Below are 21,130 nucleotides of genomic sequence, written 5' to 3' on the forward strand. Positions count from 1 at the left end.
TTAAAAAAACAGCCCGATGAGGCTGGACAAAGCTCCAGAAGGACGGAATTTGAAAGCAGTTGGAAGTCAGTTGAAGGGGAAACCTGGGGGAGGGGAAATTAACTGTCCCAAGAGCTTGGAGAATCCCAGACAGGGGGGTGGGCGGGCGATGGAGGGGAAGGATTTCCACCCCCCTTCCTTGATTCCAGGTTGGCCACCAGTTAGTTCCCTCTGATATAAGAGTGCTGCTGAATGCGGTCAGTTGGGCGGTGAAATGGGGCCGCCGGCATCACGGACCAGGTAGGGGTCAGTGTTCCCTCTAAGCTGAGTTAGTGTGAGCTAACTCACAGATTTTTAGCCTCCAGCTCACACATTTTTGTCTCAGCTCTGGAAAAATGGCCCCAGAGCAAATGAATTGATGCAGGAGCTCACCACTTTAATACCAGCAGCTCGCAAAGTAGAAGTTTTGCTCACGAGACTCTGCAGCCTAGAGGGAATGTTGGCTAGGGATCTGTACATGTGGGGGTGACACACCCAGGGTTTCAGAACATGTTAGTATTGGTGTTCCCTCTAAGCTGAGTTAGTGTGAGCTAGCTCACGGTTATTTAGCCTCCAGCTCACACATTTTTGTCTTCGCTCAGGAAAAATGGCCCCAGAGAGGAATGGAGAGGAAAAAAGAGCAGTGTAAACCGTCTGGGTATCCCTATTGGGGGAAAAGGAGGGATATAAACAAACAAAAAATGAACTCGCTCTTAAAGGTGGTTTCTTTGTATTTCTCCCATGGGATCGAGGGAACTGGGCAAAGGAAACTCTGGCTCTTTCCTTCCTTCCCCAGGGGACTGGTGGGGGAGGAGCCTCAGCCAATAGAAGGAAGAGAGGCTTGGCTCATATCCCTCCTGCAATTGCTGGCATGGTTTAAACGAAGAGGGGGTTTTCACAGATGTAAAATTAGTTTCAAAGAAAGCTTGGGTCTTGACTCAAGCGTTTTTGGAGCTTTTAAAGAGATTTTTTGTTTGTTTGTAAAACAATAGGACGAGTCTCATGACTTTGAGCCCAGTTTAAAATGAGCTCTTTCCAGATAGCAACCGCTCTGGGAAATGATAATCTCTTTCAGAGGTTCGCAGGGTTGTATCTCTATGCGTGTATAAAACCGCACTGTCAGAAGGTTTCTCGTTGTCATAAGCAGGAAAGTGGGTAGAAAAACAGATGCAGTCTGATTTCCTGGGGTTAAATGAGTTAAAAATCCATTTCGGAATGTTACCGTCATAGCAGATTACCTTTAAATGAAATTATAAATCATCTTGTGAAGAACCAAGGAAAGATCTGAAGGCTAAAGAAAATAGGTATAATTGAAAATGGAATAAAACAGCAAGAGAAAGCACAAGGATCACAGCAGAAACTAAAAATATAAAATGCTCTGAACCTAGATTGGCAGTGGCTCTCCAGGATTATATCTCCCTTTGGCTGTAGGTTCCCAGGTTAGAGTACTCACAGGGCACCAGTTCTCAGGTTCATTCAGCAGAGATAAGGTGGCTCAAAGCACCAGCCTTTTATTTGCAAGGACAAATTCCAGGAAGCAACAGCTTCAGCTGGCCATAGGAACGCTGGAAAGTGAAACTGATCTCCACTCCATTGAAACACATTGCAGCACAGACAAAATTGCAATTAAAACGTGGAACGGATTTTCCATTAAGGTCTCTGGGCCCAGATCGACTATCTGTCTGGGCTCAGAGACCTTAATGGAGAATCCATTCCACATTTTCTTTGCCGCTTCCTGAGCTTCCTGCTGCAGCAGGCAAAGAAAAGGCAGAGAACTGGGAGCTTCAGCAGCCTTGGCGCTTCGAAATTTGAGGTCAGGAGGGGGGAAAGAAAAGAACTGCGGGCCTGATTAAAACCCTGCGTGGGCCTGTTCTGGCCCATGGGCTGGACATTTGACACCCCTGCTCAAGAGGAAAATGAAGGAGAAGCACACAGGATTTTTTGAAACAAGATTATTTCCGCGTTATATGGACTTACCTCTTCTTTAAAGCAGTTTCTAGACGTGTCACCAATTCCCTCGGTTCTTTCTTGGCGCTTGCTTTCGGTGTCTCATGTGAAGTGAAGGCCCTGAAGCGGCTGTTTGTTGGTTTGTTTTTAATTTTGAACAGTTTATAGAATTCAAAGTTGTGACAAAACAATAAGAATATTAGAACAACAGTTAACAATATCCATTCGCAAGGCAGGTGAATCCATCACTAAAAATGTTAGGCAGTTTGTGAATTTCCACGAAGAGGCGCTGGAACTCCCCACAGAAAAAAAACTGTGGTTGAGTCGCTACACAGCAGCAGGTAACGGCAAACCAGCTCTGAACGTATCTGGCCTTAGAAAACCCCAGGGCAGGGGTGGCCAAACGTTCTTAACATAAAAGACACATTGAATAAATGTCAGGTGTTTGAGAGCTGCAAGACGGGAAGGAAGGAGAAGGGAGGGAAAAGGTGGGAAAAAAACAGCTTTAAATGCGTTCTCCAAGCTGCCGGTTGGCTTGTCTTGGAGGAGTGATTTAAGAAGAAGAAGAAGATGATGATATTGGATTTATATCCCGCCCTTCACTCCGAAGAGTCTCAGAGCAGCTCACAATCTCCTTTACCTTCCTCCCCCACAACAGACACCCTGTGAGGTGGGTGGGGCTGAGAGGACTCTCACAGCAGCTGCCCTTTCAAGGACAACTCTTGTGAGAGCTGTGGCTGACCCAAGGCCATTCCAGCAGGTGCAAGTGGAGGAGTGGGGAATCAAACTCGGTTCTCCCAGATAAGAGTCCGCACACTTAACCACTACACCAAACTGGCTCTATTTAAAGAGATAAAAGCCTCTTCCAAGCTGGCTGATGGGGTGTTGGGGGCTTTGAGAACCACACAATATATGTGAAAGATCCACATGTTGCTTCAGAGCCACAGTTTGGCCTCTCCTTCCCTAGGGGCTCCGGTTGCCATAGACTGGCTGCGACTTGATGGCACTTATTGCTGACTACCAGGGGTGTAATTCTAGCAGGAGCTTTTTTGCATATTAGGCCACACACCCCTGATGTAGCTAATCCGAGAGCTTACAAAAAAGAGCCTTGTAAGCTCTTGGAGGATTGGCTACCTCGGGGGTGTGGCCTAATACGCAAAGGAGCTCCTGCTAGAATTCCACCCCTGCTGAGTACTACAGTTGAATTGGATTACATTCTTTCCTTGTACATCCCTGTGTGCCACTTTGACCAGTTTGTTGCTTTCCCCCTGTGTTTCCGCAGGCCATTCGCAGTAGCGTGGAGACCCACCTGTCTCTCTCATGCTCACGGTAAGCCATGGCGACTGACGATAAAGTAGCCATTTTAACTGACGACGAAGAGGAGCAAAAGAGGAAATACGTCCTCGCCGATCCCTTCAATGGGGTCTCCAAGGAGCAAGACCTCCAGGCCCAAAGCGACACGCCGTCGACGGACACCACCGCCACCACCATTCCCGATGAGGAGCTGGACTGGCTCGAAAAGCACTGCGTCAAAGTGAACAATGACCTCCTGGTCTCAAAAGTGTTTTATTTCTTCTTCTACGCCGCCTATGGGTCGCTCTACCCGCTGCTGCCCGTGTATTACAAACAACTGGGCATGACGCCCAGCCAGAGCGGACTCCTGGTGGGCATACGGTACTTCATCGAGTTCTGCAGCGCCCCCTTCTGGGGAGTGGTGGCGGACCGCTTCAAGAAAGGCAAGGTGGTCCTCCTCTTCTCCCTTTTGTGTTGGGTGCTGTTTAATTTGGGGATCGGGTTCGTGAAGCCGGCCACCTTAAGGTGCTCGCCAAAGTTCCCGCCACCGGCGCATCCCACCAACGTCAGCCACCTCTCGACGACGGCCCCACAAAACCTCTCGGTCGCTTCTCCGGTAACTGTGGCGGGGGCGACATTACCAAAGAACAAGCAGAAAAGAGACCTGCCTCCTTCCGGCCTGCCATCCGCGGACTCCACTTTAGCTGCGATTTCTGAAGCCGCTTTCCACCTGACAACTCACGGTGGAGACTGGAAGCTGTCTTTAAAAGATGAAGGGAATATCGTTACCGGAAAAGCGACACACCCTAACTTGGTGAATGCAGTGGTTACCCTGGGGCCTTTGGGAAACACAACCCCCGCTTCAACATCGCCTGCGGTCACCACAAAGGCAGTGCCTCCCGTTCCGGTCTCTCTCGTCTACGACCATCGGGAAGTCGAGGCTATCTTCCTGCTCATCCTCTTGGTGGTTATCATAGGGGAGTTTTTCAGCGCCTCGTCAGTCACCATCGTCGACACGATAACCTTGCAGTACCTCGGCAAGCACCGGGACCGCTACGGGCTGCAGCGCATGTGGGGCTCCCTGGGCTGGGGGCTGGCCATGCTGTCCGTGGGCATCGGGATTGACTCGACCCGTGTCGAGGTCTCAGTGGAAGGGCAAGGCTGCAAGGCCCCGGAGTACAAGAACTACAGGATTGTTTTCATCGTCTTTGGGGTGTTGATGACCCTCTCGCTGGTTGTGGCCACCCAGTTCCGGTTCCACTACAACCACTACAAGCAAGAGGAGGACCAGAGCAACGAGGGGGAGGGCTCGCAGGGCGACCGGAACCCTTCCATGGACTCGTCCAATGAGACCCCCAGCGATACGAGTCAGTCGCAGTCCTTCAACTTCTGGCACCTGATCAAACTTCTCTGCAGCATCCAATACGGCTCGGTGCTCTTTGTGGCTTGGTTTATGGGCTTTGGGTACGGCTTTGTGTTCACCTTCCTCTACTGGCATCTGGAGGACCTGAACGGGACCACCACTCTTTTTGGCGTCTGCTCCGTCCTGAGCCACGTGTCGGAGCTGACGGCCTATTTCTTCAGCCACAAGTTGATTGAACTGATCGGCCACATCAGGTAAGCGAACGTCTGAACGAAGGGTTCCCTGTTTCTGTGCGAAACAGCCGTTCAGGAGAGCGTTTTTAGAAAGGGGATAGGACTTTAGTACAAACGAATTGTTCAGGAGGACACACTTTTTAATGAAAGGAGCTGGAATGTAGTTTGTTCCAAGGTTCATTGTATGTTTTAGCCTGTTATTCTTTTTCCTCTCCCTCTATTTTCCACCTCTTTTTCTTTTTCTTCCCTTCTTCTTTTCTTCCTCCTCCTCCTCTTCTTATTTTCTTCTTCCCTCTACTCTTCCTCTTCTTGTCTTCCTCCTCCTCCTCTTCTTCCCATCCCTTCTTTCTTTTTCTTCTTCCTTTCTTTTCTTCTTCCTCCTCTTCCTTTTCTTCTTCTCTTCTTTTCTTCTTCTTCCTCCTCCTCCTCTTCTTATTTTTTCTTCCCCCGCTCCTCCTCCTTTGTCTCTTCTTCTTCTTTTCTTCTTGCTCCTCCTCTTCTTCCTTCTCTTATGAACATATGAAGCTGCCTTATACTGAATCAGAGTCTTGGTCCATCAAAGTCAGTATTGTCTACTCAGACTGGCAGCGGCTCTCCAGGGTCTCAAGCTGAGGTTTTTCACACCTATTTGCCTGGACCCTTTTTTAGTTGGAGATGCCGGGGATTGAACCTGGGACCTTCTGCTTCCCAAGCAGATGCTCTACCACTGAGCCACCGTCCCTCCCTTATTTTCTTCTTCCTCTTCTTTTCTTCCTCCTCCTCCTCTTCTTCTTTCTCCTCCCTCCACCTCAAAATTTATATCCTGCCTTTCTGCCCTTAAAGGCCATCAGGGTGGTGGGCTAACACATGATCAAATTACATTATAAAAGCATTATAATTAAAAAATGCACATTATAAAACCATTATAATACAAACATGTAAAACGTAGATCACTAAAACAACATTTAAAAGAGTTAAAATATGTATCGAACAGTTAAAACACATACAAAAAATTAAAAAAACCAATGATGGGGAAGGAAGGATCCTTCAGGGAATGCCAAACGAAACAAAAGAGTCTTCCCCTGTTGGCAGAAGATGTCAACAGAAGGGGACGGACAAACCTTCCTACTTCTGAAATCCCATTTTCTGCATCGTTTCGGGCATCTAAAGGCATCTGATACCTTTTCTCTTTGCATTGTGTTCTAGCTTCTGTAATCCTATTCCGGTTGCATTGTTTATCGGTTGTGTGGTACTCTTTGACCACGTTTTATCTCCCTTGAGAAAGTAGACTTCGTAGCGGCATCTCTCAAGCTTAGCAAATAAATTGCTGTTGTCAGTTCCAAATTAGTGTAACGAGACATGCCCTGAGAGGAACATTGTACTGAACAAAAGCAATTCAGGAACACCTATATCCTTGCTAACTTTTAAGGTGCAAAAGTATTCTGCTTTTTCCTTTTGTTAAATAATCATGTGTTTGAGGAGGCAAATGCTATTTCAGAATCCTTCCTCTCGCTGTTTGTGCTTCCTTTCCGTCCCCAATTCAGATTTGTTACAGATGATAGGTTAAGATGATAGCCACACTCAGCTGCTGGTTGTGATAACGCTTGATGAAAACGGCAGTTTGATAAAAAGGATAGGAGGGTGGATAATTCTTTGAGGACAGTTTTCAGTTGGCTAAGTAGGGCTGTGGCTCGGTAGCAAAGTATCTGCTCTGCATGCAGAAGGTCCCAGGTTCAATCCCCGGCATCTCCAGTTGAAGGGAGCAGGCAGGAGGGGATGGGAAAGACCTTGGCCTGAGACTCCAGAGACCCGTTGCCTATCTGAGAAGACAATACTGAACTTGATGGGCCCAGTGCCAGGGCTCATGACACCCAGGGTCTGATATATGTTCATATGTTCATATTCTACGTGTTGATTAGCCTGATACCCTAACAGGCTCAGACCAGCCTCACTAGAGGTACAACTTGGGGCCAAGTCACGTCTGTTCAGCATTCTCCCAGCTGTGTAGATACAGCAGGGACTCCCGTACCTTTCGTAATTTCTAACAAATTGGGGAAAACTTGAAAGCTGATTTCAAGCGACACCGTCGTGTCGACTAAAATGACTTAACGCTGTCCTTAATTGTTTTGTTGAAGCAGCATATGACTTGCCTGAAGAAGCCTCAGATTTTGGATTCTGCATGTTGTTTTGATTTTGGTATTTTTGTTATTTATATATGTGTACGTATTTGGCATTTTTGTTATTTATATACGTGTACGTCTGAACCTGGATGTCGTGTCGACCTGTGGTGACTGACCGTTACTTGGGGCTTGGAGGAAATTCAGAGAGGTGGCTGAATAAATCCTGCCTCTACCCCCAGCTCTGGTATTCCAAGGAGGTCTCCCATCCAAGTATTTGCCAGAGAAGAACCTGGAAGTCATGGTGACTCCGGTGACTGACCCCTACTGGGGGCCTGGAGGATATTCAGAGAGGTGGCTGAATAAAGCCTTCCCTGCCCTCCCGACTGCTGGTATTCCAAGGAGGTCTCCCCCATCCAAGTACTTGCCAGAGTGAACCAGCTTCCGAGATCTGATGAGATCGGGCTTGCCTGGGCTACCCAGGTGTGTGACCCTTTTTGAAAGCCTGGAAAACAATTTGATGCCTTCGTTTGCATTAAAACATTTGGAGAGAGGCCATGGCTCAGTGGCAGAGGCACACAGAAGGTCTCGGGTTCAGTCCCAGCCTTATGTTGAATCAGAGACCCTCGGTCCATCAAAGGCAGTTTTGTCTACTCAGACTGTCAGCGGCTCTCCAGGGGCTCAGGCAGAGGTCTTTCCCCTCACCTACTGCAGGGGTGTCAAAACATGCGGCCCAAGGGCCGAGTCAGGTCCCAAAGGGCTCCTATCAGCCCCCCCCCCCAAGCAACTGGCTGTCACCTGCTTCCTTCTCCCTCTCTCTTGCTTCCTACTGCATCACAGCTTGCTTTGCAAGGCTTGCTCAATCGCATAAGAGCTACAGAGCTATTTTCTCCATTGGCTGAGGCTCCTTTGGGAAGGAAGGGTAGGAGGGAGAGCTTGCTTTGCTAGGCTCTTCCAGTTGCACAGCAGAACTACTGAGCCAAGCCTCTCTTCTTTCTATTGGCTGAGGCTCCTCCCCCTCCCAGTCCCCTGGGGAAGGAAGGAAAGAGCCAGAGCTTCCTTTACCTAGTTCCCTGGATCCCATGGGTGACATACAAAGAAACCACCTTTAAGACGAGCAAGTGCTAATGATTTAAGCATGTTTTATTTTATGTGTGTGTGTGTGTGTTTTTAAATCTTTAGTCGTGTTTGTCTGTGTCCTTTATAAAGTTTCTATCTCTGTTACCTAATCTTCAATGGGTACACACACGGCCTGGCCCAACCCAACCCAACATGGCCTGGCCCCTCAAGGTCTCATTAGTGTCAGATCCGGTCCTCATAACAAATGAGGGTCCAAGTAGAAATGTTGTCACTTGTGAACTTATTCCAGGCACTGACGCTCCTAAGCGCTGACCTTTAAAACCCTGTCATCTGATGACCAGAAAGCTGAAGGTAAACAACCTGTAGCTGTTTTGAGTATACAGGCGTGCGGCAGGTGCCGGAGGGAGTGAACACGCCGTGCTTGGATGCCACTGCTAAAGGAAGTGCTGGGGGCTAGGAAGGGAAACAAAGCAGGCCTTTAATTTCACAGAGATGGACCATTTTGATTCCAGGGCTTCAGCAGTAGGTAGTATGCATTTTAATTGAAGGCAGCTCCATATCATTGAAGAAGAAGAAGAAGAAGACCACAGATTTATACCTCGCCCTTCCCTCTGAATCAGAGTCTCAGAGTGGCTTACGATCTCCTTTATCTTCTTCCCCCCCACAATAGATACCCTGTGAGGTAGGTGGGGCTGAGAGAGCTCTCCCAGCAGCTGCCCTTTCAAGGACAACTTCCACAAGAGCTACGGTTGACCCGAGGCCATTCCAGCAGGTGCAGGTGGAAGAGTGAGGAATCAAACCCGGTTCTCCAGAGCTTCCTTTGTCCAGTTCCCTGGATCCCATGGGAGAAATACAAAAAAAAAGCATCTTTAAAACGAATGAGTGATAATGTTTTAGGCATGTTTTAAGTTTTTAAAAAATATATATTTGTTGTTTGTGTTCTTTATAAAATTTATATTTCTGGAACTTAATCTTAAATAGGCACACACATGACCCAGCCTGACATGGCTCGGCCCAACCAGGTCTCATTTATGTCAGATCCGGCCCTCATAACAAATAACTTCGACACCCCTGCAGTACACCAAACTGGCTCCCCTAAGTGATAGTTCAAAACAGGAGTCCCCAACCTTTTTGAGCCTGTGGGCACGCTTGGAACGCTGACCCGGCTTCCCGGCTGCAGGCACAAAATAACTACTCCAAAATGGCTGCTGCAGGAGGTGGAGCCAGCTACAAAATGGCCGCTGCAGCTTATGTTCTGTCCCCTGGTGAAGATCTCTGTGCTAATGAAAGCAGCTGTTGCCAAAACATTTTTAATAATCTCTGCAGCCAATCAAGTCTCCAATAGTTAATCTGATACCTTGCTGGGCAAAAGCCATACCTGTCCTGCTTACTTTCTAAAGACACTTCGTGGGCCCCATGTTGGCAGTGTTTCCTCTAAGCTGAGGTAGTGTGAGCCAGCTCACAGATTTTTAGCCTCCAGCTCACACATTTTGCCTTAGCTCAGGCCGCTCTAGGTGTTTCCAGGAAAAGTCTGTGGTTTTCCTGGACGCTCTAGCCATTTGGGAGGTTAAAAAACCCGCTAATGGGTACCATAGAGTTTAAACCTCCCAAATGGCTAGAGCGTCCAGGAAAACCATATACTTTTCCTGGAACCGCCTAGAGCGGCCCTTGTGCACGCCGTCATTTTGATTACGTCACTTACGGGTGACGCCATTTAGTCGCGCGTGCGCCTTGCACGCACATGGAAGTTCCCCACTGGGACTTGAAGAGGACTTGGCAACCCTAAGGCCCCCTCACAAATTATCTCAGAGATGGAGTGCCCACCTGACTACCCAAGGCCCCTGCTGCGGCCTTCAGGCACCTTCTCCAAAGCTCCTTTGACAGAGCTGCGGGAGAGAGGCAGAGAGAGGCAAACATGGCAACGTCGTCAGCAGCAGCCACACCGGGCAAGAAGGGCAAAGAGAGGCTCCGTTGCTGGCTGCATGTGCAGGCCGGGAGGGCTGCAAGAACGAGGGGGGGAAATGGAGGGAAAAGCCGGCTTTGGGCCCCTAAAGGCATGGGGGCCCACAGGCCAGTCCCTACTTGGCCTAATTGTTTAATCCGGCCATGTCAGGAAGGATGACCCCAGAGCACACTCCTTGATGCAGGAGCTCACAACTTTAATGTCAGTAGCTCTCAATTTCTGCTCACAAGACTCTGCAGCTTAGAGGGAACGTTGCATGTTGGGGGACTGTTCCTTTAACATCACCAAAACGAAAAGGCTGATTTGGATCGCAGGCCCAAAGCCGGTTGAAACCTGAAGAAGCACAAAAGCTTATCGTTTTCTGTGGCAAGGAAAATGCACTGGTTTGCAAAACTGAATTTCCATATAGAACCACGTTTGCACACAGTGGCACCTTTTAAGGCCAAGCAAGTTTAATTCTGGATAAAAGCTTTCGTGTGCAGACGCACCTGAAGCAAAAAATACCTGAAGGGCGCATGCTCACAAAAGTGCAGACCCGGAATTAAACTTGGTTGGCCTTAAAAGGTACCCCCGGACTCGTTCTGTGGCTTCGGAACAACATGGCTACTGACCTGAATTTCTGTATGATTTAGAAGAGGGGTGGCCACACTGTGGCTCTTTCAGACATATTGTGTGGCTCTTGAAGCCCCCATCGGCCGAAGTGGAGAAGGCGTCTGGCTCTTTAAATCACTTCTCCAAGTCAAGCCAGCCAGCGGCTTGGAGAATGCATTTAAAGTTAAAGTTGCTTCCTTTGCACTTCTCTCTCCCTCCCCTTTCTATTTTCCTCCCTCCCTTCCTCCCTCCCTTCCTTCCTGGTGAGAGCCAGTTTGGTGTAGTGGCTAAGTGCGTGGACTCTTATCTGGGAGAACCGGGTTTGATTCCCCACTCCTCCACTCGCAGCTGCTGGAATGGTCTTCGGTCAGCCATAGCTCTCGCAGGAGTTGTCCTTGAAAGGGCAGCTGCTGTGAGAGCCCACTCAGCCCCACCCGCCTCACAGGGTGTCTTTTGTTGGGGGAGAAGATATAGGTCTAAAGATTGTAATCTGCTCTGAGTCTCTGATTCAGAGAGAAGGGCGGGGTATAAATCTGCAGTCTTCTTCTTCTGTCCGACTGTCTTGTGGCTCTCAAACGTCTGACTTTCATGTCTTGTGGCTCTCAAACGTCTGACTTTCATGTCTTGCGGCTCTCAAACATCTGACTTTGTTCTGTGTGGTTCTTACGGTAAGCAAGCTGATAAGCACCCCTGATTTAGAAGGAGCATTTAAAATCTTTAATATTCATTGGCATTAGAGATTAAATAGGTTTAGGTGAGTACTCATTTGACCGACCTCAGAAGGATGGAAGGCTGAGTCAGCCTGGAGCCGGCAACCTGAACCCAACTTCTGACGGGATCAAACTCAGGTTGTGAGTGGAAAGCTTAGGACTGCAGTACTGCAGCTTTAAATACTCTGCGCCACGGGGCTCCCTATCCTCTTGTCCTCCGTGTTATCCCCACAACATCCCTTTGAGGTAGGTTAGCCTGAGAGTATGGGACTGGTTCAAAGTCACCCACCAAGCTTCCATGGGCAGGGTGAGGATTCAAACTTGGTACTCCCAGATCCTAGCCTCGCACGCTAACGGCTGCACCACACCAGATCTTCCCGTCTGGCAAGTTTTTTTTTTTTTATTACCGTCTTCAGATGAATTTGCATCGAGTGACAACAGTGTCTATATTTTGGGTCACTCCTTTGAATAATAGGCTTTCCTCTCTGTTTACACCCAACAGTAGACGCTGCATAAATGCCGGCTATCAGTTATCTCGAAAACCAAAAACAAATAATATGAATTGTGTCTTCCAGGGAGCGTCATACGGTGACCTCATTAGCAAATTCTTCAGTGCATCAGCGAACGGGATAATTTCAAAGCTGTGTTTAGGGAAACGCCAGCAAACTTTCCACTTGTGAAGGACCACCTTCTGTCTCGTGTTCAAAACGTTCCCTGCTGGCCAAATTACGATGCTCGTGCCCGTGGTTTGGCTTATGCCTTCCAAGGGGCCACTGGCCATAATTTTGCATTTCCTGTGTCACACAGCATTTAATTTCTGATAATGGCGTAGTGGTTAAGTGCGCGGACTGTTCTCTGGGAGAACCGGGTTTGGTTCCCCATTCCTCTGCTTGCAGCTGCTGGAATGGCCTTGGGTCACCCAGAGCTCTCATAGGAGTTGCCCTTGAAAGGGCAGCTGCTGGGAGAGCCCTCTCCGCCCCGCCCACCTCATAGGGCGTCTGTTGTGTGGGGGAGAAGGTAGAGGAGATTGTGACCACTCTGAGATTCAGAGTACAGGGCAGGATATAAATCCAATATCATCATCATCTTCTCCTTCTCCTCCTCCTTCTTTTTTTCCTCCTCCTCCTTTGCTCCTCCTCCTCTTCCTCCTCCTTCTCCTCCTCTTTCTTCTCCTCCTCTTCCTCCTCCTCCTTCTCCTCCTCTTTCTCTTTCTCCTCCTCCTCCTTCTGCTCCTCCTCTTCCTCCTTCTCCTTCTGCTGCTCCTCCTTCTCTTCCTCCTCCTCCTTCTCATTTTTCTCCTTCTTCTCTTTTTTCTCCTCATCCTCTTCCTCCTTTTCTTTCTCCTCTTCCTCCTCCTCCTCCTTTTGCTCCTCCTCCTCTTCCTCTTCCTCCTTCTGCTCCTCCTCCTCCTGCGCCTCCTCTTCCTTCTCCTCCTCCTCCTTCTCTTCCTCCTCCTTCTGATCCTCCTTCTCCTCCTCTTCCTCCTTCTACTCCTTCTTATTCTCCATCTCCTCCTCCTTCTGCTCCTCTTCCTCCTCCTCCTCCTTTTATGGTATCACGGCCCTTGTCTGAGACGGGGAGAATTTTTTCTTTTAGGCTTTGTTAAGCCTGCTTTTGCTGTGACCTCAACAGCTCAGGCTAGCCTGATCTCATCAGACCTTGAAAGCTAAGCTCTCCTGGGTCACCCCTGCTTTGTACTTGGATGGGAGACCCCCAAGGGAGTCCAGGGTTGCTGCGCAGAGGCAGGCAAGGGCAAACCACCTCTGGACATCTTTTTTTAATGGAAAACCCTACGAGGTCACCATAAGTCAGCTGTGACTTGATGCCACTTTCCCACCAGACACGCAAAGTCTGTGTTTGCAAACGAAAGGTTTTAAAGATTAGGAAAGCCAAACGCCTCCCCTGCAGTAAACCATTGGAATGCGGTGTTTTAGTTTTCGCTGGCATTTATTGTTTGCAGTAGGGTTGCCAAGTCCAATTCAAGAAATATCTGGGGGTGGAGCCAGGAGTCATTGGGGGTGGAGCCAGGAGCAAGGGTGTGACAAGCATCATTGAACTCCAAAGGGAGTTCTAGCCATAACATTTAAAGGGACGGCACACCTTTTAAATGCCTTCCCTCCATTTGGAAATAATGAAGGATAGGGGCACCTTCTTTGGGGGCTCATAGAATTGGACCCCATGGTCCAATCTTTTTGCAACTTGGGGGGGGCATAGTTTGGGAAGAGGTACTGGATGCTATGCTGCAAATTTGGTGCCTCTACCTCAAAGAATAGCCCCCCCAAGAGCCCCAGATACCCGCAGATCAATTCTCCATTATTTCCTATGGGAATAAGTCTCCATAGGGAATAACAGAGTTCCCAGCAGACATTTCCCTCCCCCACCCCCACTTTCTGATGACCCTGAAGCGGGGGGAGGGCCTCTGAACTGGGGGATTCCCTGCCCCCACCTGGGGATTGGCAACCCTAGTGTGCAGGGGGTCACTTCCTGTCTCCAGTGTTTAATTATACCTCCCTCCCTGTCTTAAAAAAAGAAATGATAATGCACCAAATAGGATCCGTCTGCAGTAGATCCAGTTTCTCTCCTTTCAGTCCGTGTCCCTCTGTACGGGGACTGGACAGGGACTGTATTGGGAAAGGCTGTGTGTGGTCCTTTCCTTCCATCTTGCTGGGAAATATTATATTGCTCCAGAGTAGGATTGCCAACTTCCAGGCGGGTCCTGGAGATCACGTGGAGTTATAGCTGTTCTCCAGACGACAGAGGTCCATCCTCCCCAAACCTGCCCATTCCAGCCTCCCCCCTTCCCAAATCTCCAGGAATGTCCCAACTTTGAACTGGCAACCCTACTCCTGGGTGCAGGGGTCGTTTTGTAGAAAATGAGGCACCGGAGCTCATTAACACAACTCATTTGCATGTGCCACACACCCTTGACATCATCGGAAGGTGGACTGCGATATCTAGGGTTGCCAATCCCCAGGTGGGGGCAGGGGATCCCCCGGTTTGGAGGCCCTCCCCCCGCTTCAGGGTCGTCAGAAAGCGGGGGGAGGGGAGGGAAATGTCTGCTGGGAACTCTATTATTCCCTATGGAGATTTATTCCCATAGAAAATCATGGAGAATTGATCTGCAGGTATCTGGGGCTCTGGGGGGGGGCTGTTTTTTTGGGGTAGAGGCACCAAATTTTCAGTATAGCATCCAGTGCCTCTCCCCAAAATACCCCCCAAGTTTCAAAAAGATTGGACCAGGGGGTCTAATTCTATGAGTCCCAAAAGAAGGTGCCCCTATCCTTCATTATTTCCTATGGAAAGGCATTGAAAAGGTGTGCCGTCCCTTTAAATGTGATGGCCAGAACTCCCTTTGGAGTTCAATTATGCTTGTCACAGCCTTGATCTTGGCTCCACCCCCAAAGTCCCCAGATATTTCTTGAATTAGACTTGGCAACCCTAGCGTTATATCAGCTGCATTATATCTGCCTTCAAATGCTTCTTGAATTAGAACGGTCATCGTAACACCTGGCTTCCTTCATATTTTTAAAATTACTTTCTCCTTTTTGACCACAGTGGTATGAGGAAGATTTCCATCTGTCTGCTTGATATGTTTGGGTTGTTTTCCCAGTTTTTGTGCGGGAAAATATTAGAAAGTTTGTCCAGTCTTAAGAGTTCAGGAAAATTCTCACAGGGGATTTGAACAATGCAGCTTTCTACAGATCTGGTTAAAGACCTAATTGAGACAGAAATTCAAACAAGAGTTATTTCAGACCATAGTCCTGTAACGATAAAGCTCAAAAGTACACGAATGAGACAATCACGGAGGTTAAATACCTCAGTTTTGAAAGATAAGGACTTTCTTCAAGAATCTAAGGCTGAAACTGAATCCTTTTTTAAGCAAAACATAACTCAAGATGCAAAGATGCAAGTAGTTTGGGATACTGCCAAAGCCTATTTTAGGGGTCTTGCAATTAGATATAGTGCCAAGAAAAAGAAATAATTGAAAATTTTCAAAAATTAATGTCACAAGCTGGAAAGAATTTAAAGGAACAACCGACAAGATATGAGTTTCAAAAGAAGGTGATAGAAATTCAACACCAATTGAACTTGTTACTCATGGAGGAGATGGAGATAAAACTGAGGTATGCCAGACAAAACATTTTTGAACATGCCAGTAAGCCTGAAAGGTGGTTGGTCTATAGGATGAGAAAAGAAAAGGCCAAAAGAATAATTTCAGTTTTGAAAGATGAGAATAATAAAGAGAAAGCTCAAAAACAAGAGATATGCCAAATTGTGGAACAGTTTTATAAAAAATTATATGAAGAGAAGCAAGTTCACAAAAGAGACTTAGAAGATTATATTAAACAAAACAATCTTAATAAATTTACAGAGGAACAGCAAAAAATTTTAAATGAATCAATAACAATAAGAGAACTTGGAGAGCACAATAAAATATAGAGGTTCTGAAGCACCGCTCTTGTGAGCTCCTGCCCAAAATGAGGCCTTGGATTACATCTCGAAACACCAGAACAGCCTCTAGATGGAACTGGCAGTCCAATCGCAGATGGTGTTTTGCAAAAAAAAAAAAAAAAAAGATTGCGTCGTTCCACTTTTGGGTGACCTGCTGGACCAGTTCCACGCGGCCGTGACTAAAACTCTCCTGTGTGACCTGGAAGTCACAAACTCCAAAGCGGCAAGAGGCTCGAAGAAACAAGAGTGTTGGGTGTTCTGAGAACGAGTTTGCAAACCAGTTCTCAAAGAAACGAGACCGCCGGGTGTTCTGAGAACCAGCTCACAGCAACTGGAGAGGAATTTTAAATGGGTGGAGGCAGGCCTTGAATTCAGCAGGAGTTCCCAGGAGCGCAGCTCCTGAACTTTTCTGAGGGTTCCCCCGCCTCCCCCCCCCCACCTACCTTGTCCTCTGAATAGGAGGTGCAGCTGCATAACAATCCCTGTATTAGGAGAGCGGGCAGCCAGCCAGCCACCAGGAGTTTTGCCACACCCCCAGCAGTCCTCATTAACCCCTGGAGAAGCCTTATGCCACCCTTTCTCCACTTCTTATGTGATTTGGGGCAGTGGGTGGCTTTTGAATGGGGGAGCAGCCGCCCAGGAGAGCCCCAGGCGAGCGAGGCCTGCTTGGGCTGGCTGGATCTCTAGCCCCAGCCCAAGCAGGCCTCGCTTACCCGGGGCTCTCCTTTCTTGCATCAGGTTGCTTTTGGCTGGTGGGGGGTGGCAACATATGCTAATGAGTTCTGCTAATGAGCTCCACCACCTATTTTTCTACAGAACGACGCCTGGGTGGGGGTAAACGCTGCCAGTTCCAGGCAGATGGAAATGGAAATGAACATCTGAAGCTGCCTTCTACTGAATCAGACCCTCGGTCCATCAAAGTCAGTATGGTCTACTCAGACTGGCAGAGGCTCTCCAGGGTCTCAAGCTCCAGGGGATCTCCAGCCACCCCCTGGAAACTGGCAACCCTAGATGAAGGGGATATTATTTGGGGGCCTAGGCTTGCAGCTTTTTGACCGCTTAAGGTGGTGACGCGTGGGAAGACTTGCTGCTGCATTGAGGCTAACACAACACGTACAAGACACACACAAAACAGAACAACTTGTTCCTTTGGGGTGGTGCTCGTTTTCAGGCCTGCTGTCACAAAAGGGAAGGCTTTAGGCCAGGGGTGTCAAACGCATTCATTATGAGGGCCAGATCTGACATAAATGAGACCTTGTCGGGCCGGCCCATGTGTGTACCTGTTTAAGATTAGATAGCAGAGATATAAACTTTATAAATCACACAAACAACAAATACATTAAAAAAAAAACCCTGAAAACATGCGTAAAACATTAGCACTCACTGGTCTTAAAGATGTTTTCTTTGTATTTCTCCCATGGGATCCAGGGAACTGGGCAAAGGAAGCTCTGACTTTTTTCTTGCTTCCCCAGGGTACTGCGGGGGGGGGGGAGCCCCAGCCAATGGAAGAGAGGCTTGGCTCAGTAGCTCTGCTGTGCAGTTGAGAGAGTTTGGCAAAGCAAGCTATTCCCCTTCCCTTCCTCCCCAAGGGAGGAGCCTCAACCAATGGAGAAAATAGAGGCTTTGCTCTGTAGTTCCTGTGCGATTGAGCAAGCCTGGCAAAGCAAGCTGTGATGCAGAAGAAGAAGATGATGATGATATTGGATTTATATCCCGCCCTCCACTCCGAAGAGTCTCAGAGCGGCTCACAATCTTCTTTACCTTCCTCCCCCACAACAGACAAACTGTGAGGTGGGTGGGGCTGAGAGGGCTCTCACAGCAGCTGCCCTTTCAGGGACAACCTCTGCCAGAGCTATGGCTGACCCAAGGCCATTCTAGCAGGTGCAAGTGGAGGAGTGGGGAATCAAACCCGGTTCTCCCAGGTAAGAGTCTGCGCACTTAACCGCTACACCAAACTGGCTCTCCAGGAAGCAAGAGAGAAGGAGAAGGAAGCAGATGACAGCCAGTTGCTCGAGGGCCTGATAGGAGCCCTCTGGGGGGCCTGATTCGCCCCCCCGTCTGCATGTTTGGCACCCCTGCTTTAGACACAAGATACAGGAAGAAGCTGGGAGATACAAAGATGAGATATCCCCCTCTTTGTTTCTAATTGGATTCAGAACACCCAATAAGGCCAGATGGGCTTGCTGGGCGAGATGAAATCTGCACATATAGCAGCCCAAAAAAGAAAGTGCACAACATTGGGAATAAAATGTCCTACCTCCAGGTACAGCCTGGAGATCTCCCAAAATGGCAACTGATTGCCATTGAGTTGACAAAGATCAGTCCCCCCCTGGAGAAAACAGCTGCTTTGGTGCATGGACTCTCGAGCACAGGGGTGGCCCATGGTAGCTCTCCAGATTTTTTTTTGTCGACAACTCCCATTGGCCATGCTGGCTGGGACTGATGGGAGTTGTAGGCAAAAAACATCTGGAGAGCTACCTTTGGCCACCCCTGCTCTAGCATTATACCCCAGTGAAGCCCCTCCCCTCCCCAAACCCTGACCTTCCATGCCTCGACTCCCCAAATCACCAGGAATTTCCCAACCCAGAATTGGCAATCCTAGAAATGGGCACAGCCACCCCCTGGGGTGAAGGATGTTTTGAGACAGAGGCACCAAATTTTCAGCATAGCATCCCGTGCCTTTCCTCAAAACACCCCCCAAGTTTCAAAAAGATTGGACCAGGGGGTCCAATTCTATGAGCCCCCAAAGAAGGTGCTCCATCCTTCATTATTCCAAATGAAGGAAAAGCATTTAAAAGGCGGGCAGTCCCTTTGAATGTGATGGCCAGGACTCCCTTTGAGTTCAATCGTGCTTGTCACATCCTTGCTCCTGGCTCCACCCCCAGAGTCCCCAGATATTTCTTGAATCGGACCTGGCGACCCTCGCTCGGTGGCCTTTTATCGGTTATAATCATCCCTGGGAAGAAGGGAAAGAAAGGGATCCAGCAGAGACTTGCAGAGAAACTGGGAAAAAAAACTCCCTCAAGTGAATTAGCTCGATGCAGACGTTGGTCCCCATTTCGGGATTAGCCGTGAATACAATGCTCGATGATCTGGCAGGCTGAGGGTCACGCAAGGACGGGGAGAATATTACCTGGGCCACTTTCAACAGAAAGGTCTTAATGACAGACCTTGAAGACGTCTCTCATGCTAAGTAGTCTTTTAAAAGACAGGGCGAGGCCTGTTGAAAGTTGCCTTTGGACTGGCTCCCGGAAGATTGACCTCAGAGGCCCAAGGTCCTTTTCAGGAGACGACCTCGGGCGGCATTTCATTTTGCGGGTTGAACCAAAGGCCTGCGTGGAGTCAGAAGGGAGGCTTGCTAAGACTGGGGGCCGATAAAAAGGTTTTGTTCTTTTAAGTGGTAAACTGATCGTAAGCTGGCCTGGCCATCTGCTTTCCCCTCCCTCCCTCCCTCCATTCCTTCCTTCCTTCCTTCCCCCCTCCCTCCTTCCTAGGGTTGCCAAGTCCAATCCCAGAAATATCTGGGGACTTTGGGGGTGGAGCCAGGAGACACTGGGGTGGAGCTAGGACGGAGGGGGGGAACGGCGCTGGGGAGCTTGGCGAGCCGCCCCGTCTCGGAGCGGGCGACGCCGCTGCGCTGCTGCCTCTTCTCCGCTCGCCGTGGCTGCTCCTCCGAGATGGGCTCAGGCTGAGCCCATCTCAGAGAAGCAGATGGGGGGGGGTGGCGCGGTGGCCTCACCCGCTCCGCTTCGCCTCTGGGGTGGATTCGGAAGGGGGGGTGGAGGCGGGCCGGGGGCGTGGCGAGCCACGAGTCCGGGTCCTAGAAGGGCCCGGATTCATGGCTCGCCATGCTCCTGGCCTGCCTCCGCCTTCTCCTTCTCTGGTTTTGCCTGTGCTGCTGCTGCCTCTTGGCTGCTCCTCCGAGATGGGCTCAGCCTGGGCCCATTTCGGAGGAGCAGCTGTGGTGGGCGGGGAGGGGGGCGGCAGCGGCGTGGTGGTTTCGCCCGCTCCGGGATGGGGCGGCTCGCCATGCTCCTTGGCACCGTTTTCCCCCCTCCCCCCCGCTTCCATTTTTTTGGGGAGTGGGGGAAGAGGCTGGAAATTCTGGGGCCCCCCCGCCAGGGCGGGAGGGTTGGGAAGCCTACTCCTTCCCTCCCTCCCTCCCTTCCTACCTTCCTTCCTTCATCTCACTTCCTTCCTTTCTTCTCCTCTCTTCCCCCCTTCCTTCCTTCCCCCTCTCTTCCCCTCCCTTCCCCCCTCCCTTCCTCTCCCTTCCTTCCTTCCTTCCCCCCTCCCTTCCCTCCCTCCCTTCCTTCCCCTCTCTTCCCCCCTTCCTTGCCATCCCTTCCTTCCCTTCCTCCCTCCCTTCCTTCCTTCCCCTCCCTCCCTTCCTTCCTCCCTTACTTTCTCCCTCCCTCCCCTCCTTCCTATACAAGTCAGGGCCCCTGCCGCATATTTTCTTCGTCTTTAAGATGTTCTTGGGTTCTTACTCTTTCCTACTGCTACAGACAGAGAGACTCACTGGCCCATCTTGATCTAATTTATGGACGCCTGTCGCCTTCTTTGCTGCCTTCGACCAGCTCGTGAATCCTTTTTTTTTGTTCCATTCGGCCTTCCTTCAGCAATTCCTCCTTCCTGGCCAGTCTTCTTAATTGGCACTTTTATGTATTTGTGCATATCTCAACGTCTTTGTTTTAATTTTGTGTGTTTGGGGAAAGGGGTTGATTTTAATGGTTTCAAAATGTAATTTTATCATGGGGTTATATTTGCAAAAAAAGAGAGGAGATATTTCCCAACTGACTACTTCAAACTGACAAAAATAATTTTAAATACCCCTGCTACTGAAACTGTGTTAATTGCCACAAACTAGGAATAGTCCTTCCCTTCCAACCCAAAAAGAAGACATCTTCTAACCCTGTTTATCATATATATTTTAAATTATTAGCCACCTCAGCGGCCCTTGCGAGAGCAGACATTCAGAGTATAAATTTTGTTAATAAATATAAATATCTAAATTCATTCAGAAAGAGCCAGTTTGGTGTAGTGGTGAAGTGTGCAGACTCTTATCTGGGAGAACTGGGTTTGATTCCCCACTCCTCCACTTGCCCCTGCTGGAATGGCCTTGGGTCAGCCATAGCTCTCCCAGAGGTTGTCCTTGAGAGGGCAGCTGCTGAAAGAGTCCTCTCAGCCCCACCCACCTCACAGGGTGTCTGTTATGGGGGGGAAGGTAAAGGAGATTGCAAACCGCTTTGAGATTCAGAATGGACGGAGGAATATCAATCACAATCTTCCTCTTCCTCCTCCTCCTCCTTCTTCTTCTTCACCTTCTTCTTCTTCTTCTTCTTCTTCTTCACCTTCTCCTTCTCCTTCTCCTCCTCCTCCTC

At 49.1% G+C, this 21,130-nt stretch overlaps 1 protein-coding gene across 1 annotated transcript in view; it reads left to right on the forward strand.

Annotated features, from left to right (window-relative positions):
- Nucleotides 1-3,251: 3,251 nt before the first annotated feature.
- MFSD6 (major facilitator superfamily domain containing 6) overlaps nucleotides 3,252-21,130 on the forward strand; it is a 40,709-nt gene continuing 22,830 nt past the window's right edge. Inside the window, exon 1 of the mRNA XM_060257233.1 lies at nucleotides 3,252-4,875. Within this exon, the coding sequence (XP_060113216.1) occupies nucleotides 3,302-4,875 (1,574 nt within the window). The 5' untranslated portion in view covers nucleotides 3,252-3,301. The remainder of the gene's footprint in view (nucleotides 4,876-21,130) is intronic.

The sequence above is a fragment of the Heteronotia binoei genome, chromosome 16 (assembly GCF_032191835.1).
Source record: "Heteronotia binoei isolate CCM8104 ecotype False Entrance Well chromosome 16, APGP_CSIRO_Hbin_v1, whole genome shotgun sequence".
Lineage (NCBI taxonomy): Eukaryota > Metazoa > Chordata > Lepidosauria > Squamata > Gekkonidae > Heteronotia > Heteronotia binoei.